Source organism: Myotis myotis, unplaced genomic scaffold (assembly GCF_014108235.1).
Source record: "Myotis myotis isolate mMyoMyo1 unplaced genomic scaffold, mMyoMyo1.p scaffold_m19_p_10, whole genome shotgun sequence".
Taxonomy (NCBI): domain Eukaryota; kingdom Metazoa; phylum Chordata; class Mammalia; order Chiroptera; family Vespertilionidae; genus Myotis; species Myotis myotis.
Window position 1 is genome coordinate 39477283 of NW_023416314.1, and position 13027 is coordinate 39490309.

General features: G+C 42.6%; 1 protein-coding gene across 3 annotated transcripts in view; it reads left to right on the forward strand.

Annotated features, from left to right (window-relative positions):
- The first annotated feature begins 1584 nt into the window (after positions 1–1584).
- The window catches only part of RAB6A (RAB6A, member RAS oncogene family), a 45740-nt gene continuing 34297 nt past the window's right edge, over positions 1585–13027 (forward strand). The window contains exon 1 of one of the 3 annotated variants that reach the window (XM_036325026.1): positions 1585–2126. In XM_036325026.1, the coding sequence (XP_036180919.1) occupies positions 2057–2126 (70 nt within the window). In that variant the 5' untranslated portion in view covers positions 1585–2056. The remainder of the gene's footprint in view (positions 2127–13027) is intronic. The other 2 variants (XM_036325027.1, XM_036325025.1) reach the window with 2 other exon arrangements.

Genomic DNA, 13027 nt, shown 5'->3' on the forward strand with positions numbered 1-13027 from the left:
TTTTTGGATGCTGTCTCTTAGAGTGGTGATGTGTGACTGAAGTATGGTGAGATGTGGATACAAATTTCTCTAATTCAATGATTCTTAATCTTTTGTTTATTAATCTTGTATTAATAGGCTTTGTTTTTTTTAAAAAGTTTTAGGCTTACAGAAAATTTGAGCAGATAGTACAGAAAGTTCCCATATACCTCTCCCCCGCTGTTTCTTCTATCTTACATTAATATATTTGCCACCATTAATGAATCCATATTGCTCATTGTTATTAACTAAAGCCCCTCTTTATTCAGATTTCCTTAGTTTTTGTATGTTATTTTTTTAGTAGAGGATCCCATTCAGGTTTGTTGTCATGTTTCGCTGTCATGTTCGTTATATTCACATTACACTTAGTTGTCATTTTTCCTTGGGTTCCTCTTAGCTGTGACATTAACCTTCGTATTTGGGTCATGAACTGGTTTGAAAATCCGCTGCACACCGTGGATCCTCTCCAAAGAAAAATGCTCATGCTTCAGATGTCTGCTTGAAGGGAGGTCCATGTCGCAGGTTTACAAGCCCTGCTTAGGAGGGATGGATGGTCTTTAAACCAGCCCCTTCCCCACATTTGGGCTCCATCAAGCTCTACCTCTGAATTATTGTGCGACCTTTTTGCAAAGTTGTTTGTGTGTGTGTGTGTGTGTGTGTGTTTTCCCCCTACACGGGCCTCAATTTCACTGTCTGTGCAGTGAGGGGTGTGTTTCACCAGAATGCACCGTAGAAGGCGGTAGTCACCTAGAGCTGTCAACATCCGAGGCAGACTCATAACATGACCACGCTAGGTCATGCCAGAAGAGTGATGGGCTTATCGAAAAGGAGGTTGCAAAGACTCTGTGGGGAGAAAAAACAGTACCTGGGTTCCACCTTAGTTCTGTGGATTTTGTGAAGTAATTTCCTTCCTCAGCTTTGCTTTCCTCATCTGCAAAACTGGGGGCCCCTTCTTCTAGTAGTTATGAAACTCCTGGGAGCATCAGCCGAAGGTACCTAGTAAGAATTCGTGTGATGATTTATGATAAGAAAGAACAAGGGACGGTGCACGGGTGAAGGGCGGAGCTGAGGACTGTGAGGCCCGCCTGAAGGCTCGGGATAGACAGAGGAACCTAGCTCACACCTTGGCTCCCCGACCACATTAATACGTTGCAGGGCGCAATTCCACCTCCATTCCGCCCCCGTCCCCGCCCCACCTTACTGCCCCGCCCTCGGGCTTCGAGGCGCCACACTTCGCATGGCCGCCGCGACACGACGCTTTCTCCCCAGCGAGAGCAGCGCGCGTTCTTGCGCCGCCACCTCGCTCCCGTCCCGCCTTTGGTCTCTTCCGATTGGCTCATCACGTATGTGACGTATTCGCCCCCTCCCCCTGCTGATTCCACCCGCCTCACTTCCCCCGGCTCCGCCCCGCCCCCTCCTAGCTTCTGACTGGAGTCGAAACCGAACAGGCTCTCGTCTAAGCTGCGCGGGAGGAGCCGGGAGAGCTGGCTGAACCAGGAAGACGCCGGCTATGGCGCGCACGCACGCACGCACGCACGCACGCACGCCGAACGCACGCACGCCAAGGCCGGCGGGGCGCGGGCTCGTGCCCGGGCTCGCCCTGCGCCGCCTGAGGCACGCGCATTCAGCAGGTTGGGCTGCGGCGGCGGCAGCGGTGGGAACTGAGGCGCTGCGTGTCAGAGGTCCCAGACGTCTGCGGCTCCGGCTCCGCCACCCTCCGCCTCCCACCCCAGTCTCCGCGCCGGTGCTGAGGACGACACGGCGCTAGCCTTGGGAACGCCGAGCACACCGCTGGCTTCCGATACCGCCCTCCTGCCCTACCCAGCCGCGGGCCTCGCTCGGTGCTAGGCGACTTCGCGGGGAGGCGGCGGCGACGGTTGCCTGTCTGTGAAGAGGAGCCCTGCCCCAGCCTTGCTCCGCCGCCCGGCCCTGCAGGGGCCGAGAGAGCTCGGCACCCGCCCTTTTCGTCAACCGGTGGGAGCAGCGTCGGTCCGGGAGGTCTCTGGGCTGAGGCGGCAGTCGCTCCTCCGGCTCCATCATGTCCACGGGCGGAGACTTCGGGAATCCGCTGAGGAAATTCAAGCTGGTGTTCCTGGGGGAGCAGAGCGGTGAGTGCGCGGCTCCCCCACTCCTGGCTGCTGGCTGCAGCGTCCCCGCACCGCCCCCAGCGCGGCCCTTCCGTCCTCGGAGGCTCCCTGCCGGCCTCGCCTTCGCGCTCGGTTCCGCCCCCAACCCTCCCCCGGGTTCACCGACCCCTCTGAGCCACCGGTGCCTTTTCGCTTCCACCCGTCAGTCGGATTTTGACCCTTTCGTCCCCGGCTCCGGCGTCTCCTTTCCCCGCAGCCCGGCCTCCTTCCGTCGGTCCCCCTCCCCACTCCGCCCAGCCCCAGCCTCCTGTCCTTCCCTTTCTTCCCTCGGTCTCCGTCGTCTCACCCACCCAGCCCCCTTCCTGGAGCCCCACCCTTATTCCTGGCTCTTGTCCCAGCGCCTGGGCTCCGTGAGGCCCACCCTGGCGAGGCCCATTCCCGGGAACTGAGAACCAGCCCCCTGCAGCCTTGGGCCAGGCGGGTGGGATCTGGGCGTTGTTTTCCCCAGAGGCCGGGCCCTGAGAAGTGCGGATCTAAGGGAAGTGGGGGTCGAATAAAATTCTTGGATAGTTTTCACCTGGGTGGGGAATTCGTCTGGGTTGGAGAGGAGAGGTATCTGAATTGGAGGCGACTGGATGGAATAGTAGGGGGGGGGGGGGGGGGAGTGGCGGCAGCAGTGGCGATTTTTGCCCCTTGGGTTAGGCTGTGGCTTGTTGGAAAACCTCCTTTTCTTCTCTTGACTTTCATTCCTGACAGTTCTTTTGACAGTGTTGGTGCTTTCCCGACCTCTGCCAGATGCTATGTCATGATCGTTTTGCTGGGAATTTTTCACATCACACCTCTCCTTTTTCTCGTTTCTCTATGAAGCAGTGTCTGATTGTCCTCACGGGGGTGCAAACAGGAATTGCTGGGGAAACTGTTAGTTATCCCATTTCTTCTTGAGTATTTTCCAATCCTATATCTCGATTCCTGCGAGAGAAGGTTTGAGAATAACGAACATCTTTGTTTGGAGGATTTCCCTTGGGGTTAGGTTAGAGAGTGTTGGAGTAGGGATTGATTCATCTGTTAGTTTTCTAAATTAGATTTAATATGTAATATCTCCTCAGCTAAATGACTCTTTTATGCTTAATATTCCAGAGTATCTGATAAGTGAAATTGTTATCTCATTTACCTGGCCAGGCTTCTGCTGTCGCTGTAGTTTGTGTTAGATACAGGATCCTAATATTGTGATGGTTGTGTCGAAAATTACTTCCTGTGGTAATTCCAGTTTTATGCTGTATTATGCAAACTTGATACTTGGCAGTTTAGAGATTATAATCCGTTGTTTTTCTCACACTTTTCATGGTCATCTTTAGAATTCACTCATTGAGAGATTAGTTTCTCCCAACTCTTCAAACTGAGTTACCCTCTAGCTGTCTTATAGAAAGGTTAGGTTATAGAAAACATTTGTTATTTTTTGGTTGGAAAGAAGATAACTGATACAAGTTCCGAACTTGAATTATGTATACTAACACTAACTAGGTTAGTATTAGTTGCAAAATTGCTTCCAGTTGGACCTGAGAAATTATTTTTCTCCTTTTCAACATAATATTTCCCTCCCCCTCTTACCAAGGAAAAATGTAGCCTTCTCTTTGCTTATGACTTTTCCTGAAGTAAGTATAATCTTGTTTCTTTTCTTTTTATTGATTGATTGATTGATTTTAGAGGGAGGGGAGGGGAGGGAGGATGGTGACAGGGAGGGAGACTGACACAGATAGACAGAGACAGAGAGACATTGATTTCTTGTTCCACTTATTTATGCATTCTTTGGTTGATTCTTGTTTTTGCCCTGACCAGGAATTGAACCTACAACCTTGGTATATTGGATGATGCTCTAACCAACTGAACTACCCAGCCAAGGCCAGAACAGTTTTAGACTTATAGAAAAATTGAAAAGATCATGCAGAGGGTTTCCATATAGCCCCACCCAGTTTTCAGTATTACTAATATCTTACATTAGTATAGCACATTTGTTACAATTAATAAACTAATAATACATTATTAACTAAAGTCCATAGTTTATTCAGATTTCCTTAGTTTTTGTCTTTTTTTGTTTGTTTGTTTCAGCATTAATTTCTGGATAACATATTTAGTTGTCCTATCTTCTTAAGCTCCTCTTAGAATATTTTTTAGGATTGTTTATATGCTTCTTATTTTTAACTCTATGTAACTGTGAGGTTAATATCTTTTGAGGTTACTATATTTCTAAGTAATGCCATCCAATAGCTTTGACAATGACAGATTGATCTTTGTTTTTATGGGCAATGTCTGTAATTTTTGTACATTAGTAAAGATCTTTAGAATCCATGTCATCTTGATGTAACTCTTCATGAATTATTTATCTTTAGGTTTTAGAATTACACAATTCAGCTTTCAGAGACTAATCTGTGGTAAAGCCTGTTTGTTTCCTTAATAGCATTTACCACATTTATAATTCTTACTAGTGGCCTGGTGCATGAAATTCGTGCGGATGGGGGGGTGTCCCTCAGCCCAGCCTGTACCCACTCCAATCTGGGACCCCTTGGGGGATGTCCGACTGCTGATTTAGGCCCGGCAGTCGGACATCCCTCTCTTAATCCAGGACTGCTGGCTCCTAACCGATTTCCTGCCTGCCTGATTGCCCCTAACCACTCTGCCTGCAGGCCTGCTCGCCCCCAACTGCCCCCCCCCCCCCCCCCGCCAGCCTGGTCGCCCCCAACTGCTCCCCCCCCCCTCCCCGCTGGCCTGATCGCCCTGAACTGCCCCCCACTGCTGGCCTGCTCACTCCCAACTGCCGCCTGCGCGCCTTCCCCCCCCCCCCCCCCACCGGCCTGCTTGCTCCCAACTGGCCCTCCCTGCAAGCCTGCTCACCCCAACTGCTCCCCCTCCCCCGCCTGCCTGATCACCCCCAACTGCCTTCCCCTCCTGGCCTGATTGCCCCTAACCACTTCTGCCCCACCACCATGGCTTTGTCGGGAAGGATGTCTGGAAGGTCTCCCAGTCTAATTAGCATATTACCCTTTTATTAGTATATTATGTGTTTGTTTTTGTCTATTTCCCACAGCAGAATACAAGCAAGCCCCCATCCTTGAAGATTAAAAACTTTTTTTTTGTTTTGTTCATTGTATCCCCAGTGCCAGGCTCATAGTACGTACTTGAAATATTTGGTGAATGAATGGTTGAATATAAAAGTAAACAAAGCTATAACCTATATTAATCTTTGCTATGGAGAGACCTAAATTTTTTCCTTCTATAATTAATGGTTTAACCATAACATTTTATATTTACATTATTTGATTGTATTCAGGGTTACTGCAGATGCTTAGCTGGGACAGGGAACCCAGTAATTTATTGTCCTCACCATTTCACTAAAAAAAAAAAAAGACTGGCCAGGATTTCACACTTTTTTTGAGTTGAGCAAAATTTAGACTATTTTTTCATCTTATCAAAAATTTAAGGTCTTATTGTTTCAGTACACGAAGCCTCAGATTGAATAAATGACATCAATCTTGGTAGTCTTCCTATAAGCTCTTACGGTTTCTTTATATTTCAGTAGTATACATGGTTTAATGAAGGAATATTGAAATACATGATTTGAATCTGAAGTTTCTTCAAGGAATCCATTTTTTACTACCTGTCGCTATTGTCTTGAAATGCAGAGGTACTTTTAGGAATGTCATTTTCGTTTACTGTAGAAGATATTACTACAGCCATAACCGGTTTGGCTCAGTGGATAGAGCGTCGGCCTGCGGACTGAAAGGTCCCGGGCTCGATTCCGGTCAAGGGCATGTACCTTGGTTGCGGGCACATCTCCAGTAGGGAGTGTGCAGGAGGCAGCTGATCGATGTTTCTCTCTCATCGATGTTTCTAACTCTCTCTCTCTCCCTTCCTCTCTGTAAAAAAATCAATAAAATATATTTAAAAAAAGATATTACTACAAACAAATATTATAGGTTACAAATTAGGAAATGTGAGATCAGGAAAAAGCACATACCCCGCCTATTACTGCTTATTTTTCATGGTATTTAAAAAAAAATTTTAACGTTTCTTTTTAAAATAATTCTTTAAACATTTTTTAATTTTTTTTAAAAAAATTGATTTTAGAGAGAGGAAGGGGGAGAGAGAGAGAGAGAGAGACATTGATGTGAGAGAGAAACATTGACTGGTTGCCTCTTGTAAGTACCCTGACTGAGAATGGGCAACGTAGGTATGTATGCTGACTGGGAATCAAGTCTGCAACCTTTCAGTGTATGGGATGACGCTCCAACCAACTGAGCCACACTGGCCAGTGCTACATCAGTTCTTTTGACTTAAAAAAATTATTTTACTATGACAGACTAGGCGTACTGAACAATTTAGATTGGCTAGATCAGTGAACTTAAAGTTTTTTAAAGATGGGTTATGCACTTAAAATTATTGAAGCCTCTAAAGAGCTCTGCTTATGTGATTGATTTGTTATTTATTGACCTGAGAGAAAGAGAGAGACATTGATTTGTTGTTCCACTTATTCATGCATTCATTGGTTGATTCTTGTATGTGCCCTGACCAGGAATCAAATCTGAGACCCTTTGATGCTCGGGCCGATGCTCTAACCACTTGACAGCATCACCCAGGGTTCAATTTTTTTTTTAATCTAAAAATAAAGATAATAGGGTCTATCATGTAAACTTACTGTAAAGATTAAATTATTTAACAAGTGTATTTAAAAGAGTGCCTGGCACATAAGAAGAGCTCAGTAAATATTTTAACTTAACATATGTTAACTAAAAACTGCTATAGCCAGTTGCTCAGTGGTTAGAGAATCATCCCGAAGGGTCTGACCAAAGGGTCTCAGGTTCGATTTCCAGTCAAGGGGCATATACCTCTGTTGTAGGCTGGATTCCTGCCCTGGTTGGGGCACATGCAGGAGGGAACCAGTCAATGTGTCTCTCTTACACATGATGTTTCTCTCCCCTTCTCCCCCCTTCCTCCATTCTCTCTCTACAAAAAAAAAAAAAATCAATGGAAAAAATATCCTTGAGTGAGGATAAAATAACAACACTGGAAAAACCCTGTTGTTCTGTCATTGGTTTGGTAGAACCTTCTCTTAAGAAATTTCATTGGGGAAGAAAGATATACTTCCTAATGTAATATAGTGAGATGAGTACAACTACTTTGAAAAGTAGAGTTAAAAGGCTCAGAGAAATGATAATGGATGGAGCATGGAGTTTCAGAGAAGGCACATTATAAATATGACTAATAGTTTAAGCATCTTTAGTTGAAATTCTTTAATTAAAGCATTCTGTTGCTGGAGGAGACTTTGAGAAGTCATCTAATCCATTTCTCATATGGCTTTAATCTGGACCACTTTTTCCCCCCTCCAACTTTGTTATTAATAAGTAATATAACCACATTTTTCTCAACCCACCCCCTTTCTCCTTTAGTAATTATGTATGTTTTCTTGTGTATATTCTGGGATTTCTTTATGTAGACACAAGCAAATATGAATATAATTTCTTGTTCTCCCTTACATAAGATATATCAGACTTGATTCTTCCACTTAACAATATACTCTAAAGGTCTTTTCATATTAGTACATAGAGAGCTTTCCCATTCTGTTTTTTTGTTTTTAAATAAAATTTTTGTTTTAGATTTACAGAAAAAGTGCAAAGATAATAGAGTTTCCATATACTCTACACCCAGTTTCTTCCATAATTAACACCTCCCATGTACATTTTTTACAATGAATGAACCAATATTGATATATCATTATTAACCTAATTCTGTATTTTATTTAGATGTTTTTAGTTTATCTAATGTCCTTTTTCTGTTTCAGGATCCCATCCAGGATACTACATTTGATTTAGTTGTTAGGTCTCCTTAGGGCAGGCTGTTCTTTGGTGGGACAGTTAAATTGGATCACTCTTAAGTTACTTCATCCTGTTAGATATCACCAGGAAGACACATTTTGTAGTTTATTTGTAATATATTTTTATTGATTTCAGAAAGGAAGGGAGAGGGAGAGAGATAGAAACCTCAATTATGAAAAAGAATCATTGATTGGCTGCCTCCTGCATGGCCCACACTGGGGATCGAACCTGCAACCTCCTGGTTCATAGGTCGATGCTCAACCACTGAGACATACCAGCTGGTCCACATTTTGTAATTTTTAATATCAAACATCCCTGTTTTGAAATTCTCAAATCTATCCCCATGCTTTGTTAAAGCTTTTCTTTTTGGGAAGACAATGTATTGTGAGAAAGACAGCTCCAGAGATAATAAGGCTCTGCTTCTAATCCTGACCCCAATGTTTACAGTGTGATCTTGGACAGTTTACTTAATCTTTCTAAACTCTTTTCATTTCTGATATGGTAATACTAACTTTGTGGTGTTGTTTTCCCCATCCTCTAAATATATCATTCATTTTGATTAGATTGGTATTTAATCTTTACATTATTAATAGGTAAATGATATTCACAGCTGAGTCATGTAGTATACAGTTTACTTGTATTCTCTTGCATGTCTCTTTGTATTCTGTTGTGTCACTATTTAACTTTCTTTTTTCCTTTGTTTAATTTACATGCACATCATTTATTTATTCCCAAACTCTTTACCAACAGTATAAATCACCTTTCAGAATGCATCAGATTTTCCCTCAGTTTGATCTCCTTAGGACATCTTTCCCAGAACTTTCTGACCTTTTCTAATTTATACTAGTTACCTTCTTATGATTGGTAGATTTTCTTCTCTTTTTTATTGGATGTGTTGGATGGATTCCTTGTTTCTCAAATTACATTTTCTTCTTCTTTGTTTACTCCCTCATTACATTGAACATATCCTGCAGTAGGTAGTTAAAGGAAGATGAGAGGACGTTTTTGAGGTCTTGTGTATCTGAAAATATCTGTACAAGCCTTAACACTGGAAGCCCTTGGTGGAGTTTAGAATTAATGTATTGCCTTGAAGATTCTAGTGTTGCCATTATGACTCTCTGTCTTTTGATCTTTCATAATGATATGTCTGTTTTCTTTCTTTCTTTAAATACACATATATTTTTATTGATTTCAGAGAGGAAAGGAGAGGGAGAGAGAGAGAGAAACGTCAGTGATGAAAGAGAATCGTTGATCTGCTGCCTCCTGTATGCCCCTCACCAGGGACCTAGCTCACAACCTGAGCATATGCCCACAACCCGAGCATATGCCCTAACCAGGAATGGAATTGTGGTTTATAGGTTGATGTTCAACCACTGAGCCACACCGGCCAGGCTCTATTTTCTTTCTTCTTTTTTTTATTTTTTATATATTTTATTGATTTTTTACAGACGAAGGGAGAGAGATAGAGAGTTAGAAACATCGATGAGAGAGAAACATCGATCAGCTGCCTCCTGCACATCTCCTACTGGGGATGTGCCCGCAACCCAGGTACATGCCCTTGACCGGAATCGAACCTGGTACCTTTCAGTCCGCAGGCCGTCACTCTATCCACTGAGCCAAACCGGTTTCGGCTCTATTTTCATTTTATGTACAGAATAATAGGTATTAGTCCTTTCATACTGGAAACTAATGTTCTTAAGTTTCAGGAAATTTTCTTAACTGGAATGATATCCTCTTTATTTTCAGTTCTCTGAAATTCTTCTTAGGCCTCCTGGATTGATGCTCTGATTTTATCTTGCCTATTTTTTCATTTCTTTATATTTCTGATTTAATTCTCAAAAGATTTTCTTAACTTTTTCATTCTATCAAGTTGTATTTCTGCTATCATTTTTAAAAAATATGTCTTTATTGACTTTAGAGTAAGAGAGGAAGGGAGAAGGATAGAGACATAGAAACATCGTTGAGATACAGACATCGATCGGCTGCCTCCTGTAAGCCCTACTGGGGATTGAGTCTGTAACCCAGGCATGTACCCTGACCAGGAATCCAACCGGGGACCTCTTGGTTCATGGGTTGATGTTCAACCACTGAGTCACACCGGCCTGGCAATTTCTGCTATCTTTTTTTTTTTTTTTTTTTTTTAATTTTTTTTATTGATTTTTCACAGAGAGGAAGGGAGAGAGATAGAGAGAGTTAGAAACATCGATGAGAGAGAAACATCGATCAGCTGCCTCTTGCACATCCTGTGCCCGCAACCCAGGTACATGCCCTTGACCGGAATCAAACCCGGGACCTCTCAGTCCGCAGGCTGACGCTCTATCCACTGAGCCAAACCGGTTTCGGCAATTTCTGCTATCTTAATTTCAAAGGGTTCTTTATTTTTTTAAGTTTTTATTTATTGATTTGAGAGAGAGAGAAGGAAACAAAAAGAGAACGAGAGAGAGAAACATCGATTTGTTGTTCCACTTATTTTGTGCACTCATTGGTTGATTCTTTTTAAAAAATATATATTTTATTGAATTTTTACAGAGAGGAAGGGAGAGGGATAGAGAGTTAGAAACATCGATGAGAGAGAACCACCGATCAGCTGCCTCCTGCACTCCCCCTACTGGGGATGTGCCCGCAACCAAGGTACATGCCCTTGACTGGAATCGAACCTGGGACCCTCCAGTCCTCAGGCCGACGCTCTATCCACTGAGCCAAACCAGTTAGGGCGGTTGATTCTTGTATATGCCCTGACTAGGGATGGAATCTGAAACCTTGACATATTGGGACAACACTCTAACGAATTGAGCTACCTGGTTATCCTGACCTGCTATTGTGAGATTGCATAAAACCTTGCCCAGATACCCCTTATAGACTTCATTAAGGCGTTACATGCTATACAAAACATGTCTTTGCTTTTTAAAGCTTCCACTCTAAGAATCATAGAATTTTATAGGTCATATATCCATTTCAGGGGATATAGCTGTTAAAACTTCAGATATAATTTCTATTCTTGCTCATAGTTTAGCAAGGAGCAATAAAGTAGATATAAATCTTTTACATTGCTTTCTCTGTACCTTCCAGCCTCTATTCTTGGACCTCCCCTTCAGTCCATTCTCTACATTGATATCAGAGTGGACTTTATAAAAATGTAAATCAGAGTAACTTTCTTGAAACAAAAACAGTGTGTTCCCAGCTGGTTTGCTCAGTGGTTAGGGTTTTGGCCCTCAGACTGAAGCATCTCGGGTTTGATTCCAGTCAAGGGCGAGTACCTCAGTTGCAGACTCTCACATTGATGTTTCTTTCTCCCCACTCCCTTTCATTCTCTAAAAACCAATGGAAAAAATATCCTCAGGTGAGGATTAACAACAAAAAACCACAGTGTGAATGTACTTAATGCCACTAAATTGCACACTTAAAAGTTGTTGAAATGGTAAATTTTATGATATATGTAGTTAAAAATTTTTTGAACTAAAATAAAACAACCCCACCTTTGTAAATTTTAAAAATGAGTCTTAGAATAAGTCTGAAATCTTTCCAAAGGATCTACATGGACCATACTACATTATAGGGCTCCTTTCCATCTTCTCATTCTTATCTTGAACACATCTCCTACCATCTCTCTCTTTTTCAGCCATACTGGCCCTTTTCCCCCCCATTTTTGTAGCTCTTCACTAATCTCCACCTTGTTACATACTCCCTTTGCCTGGTTAACTCCAGCTTATCCCACACTTGATCTTAGTCAAAGGCGATCTCTCCAGCTCATCCTTTAGAATTCAGCTTGAACTTACTTCTTCAAAGAAACCTTTGCTGACTTCCTCAGAGTGGTTTAGATTCCCAGAATTTTTTATACTCTCAGTACTGTGCACTTCTTCTTGCTGCCTTTAATACAGTTGTAATTATTTGTTTATTAAAATTTCTGTTTTCCATCTGGTCTGTAAGTTCCACAAAGGTAATGTTCATGAATTTCTTTTTTTTATTTTTATTTTTTGGTAATCCTCATCTGAGGATATTTTTCCATTGATTTTTAGCGAGAGTGGAAGAGAGAGGGAAAGTCAGAGAGAAACATCGATGCGAGAGAAACACACCAATTGGTTGCCTCCTGCACAAGCCCTGACCAGGGCCTGGGCCGGGGAGGAGCCTGCAACCAAGGCACGTGCCCCTGACCAGAATCGAACCCAGGACCCCTCAGTCCACAGGCGGATGCTCTGTCCACTGAGCCAAACCGGCTAGGGCATGTGTTCATAAATTTCTTATTCGTTGCTGTATTTTAAGCACATTGCACAGTGCTTGCAGCTCACTAAATATTTTTGAATAACTAAATGGTTTATGATTTTTACCCCACTTAGTTTCAGAAAAGACTTCATGTTGCTCATAATAATAAATACATATAAAAGAAACTATTTAAAGGAAAAACAGAATAAAACAAAACTAAAAACCTAGGAGGAGAGAGGTTTGATATACTAAGTATCTGGTCTGACTGGTTCAAGTTGAGGAAAATAATGACTCAGTAAAGGTCATTGGATTTGTCAAAAACTAATAATTTTTATTTTTAAAAATTGATTTTAGAGAGAGGAAGGGAAAGATACAATGAGAGAGAGAGAGAGAGACATCAATGTGATAAACATCTCTCAGTTGTCTCCCACACATGCCCCGACTGGGGATCAAACCTGATGTTTGTGCTCTGACTGGGAATCAAGCCCACCATCCTTTGGTGTACGGGACGATACTTCAACCAACTGAGCCATACCGGCTTGAGCGAGAACTAATCAATAATTTTTAAATGGTTTCAGTAGAGTTTTGGAGAGTCAAGAAAAATTCAGAAGTAGGCAATATGTATAAATGATATATACTTGAAAAGTGAATTTGTGATTGAACCAAATATGTTTCTGGGTTCTTAAAATATTATATTAACCTAGTATGGGAAATTTTAAACATAATAGGAAATACAGAGAATAGTATCATGAACTCCCATAAACTGTTACTCAGCTTCAATAATTATCAACTTAGGATGGGTTTCATCTATAGCACATATACCCTCCGCCCTCCCACACACTAAAGTGGGTTGAA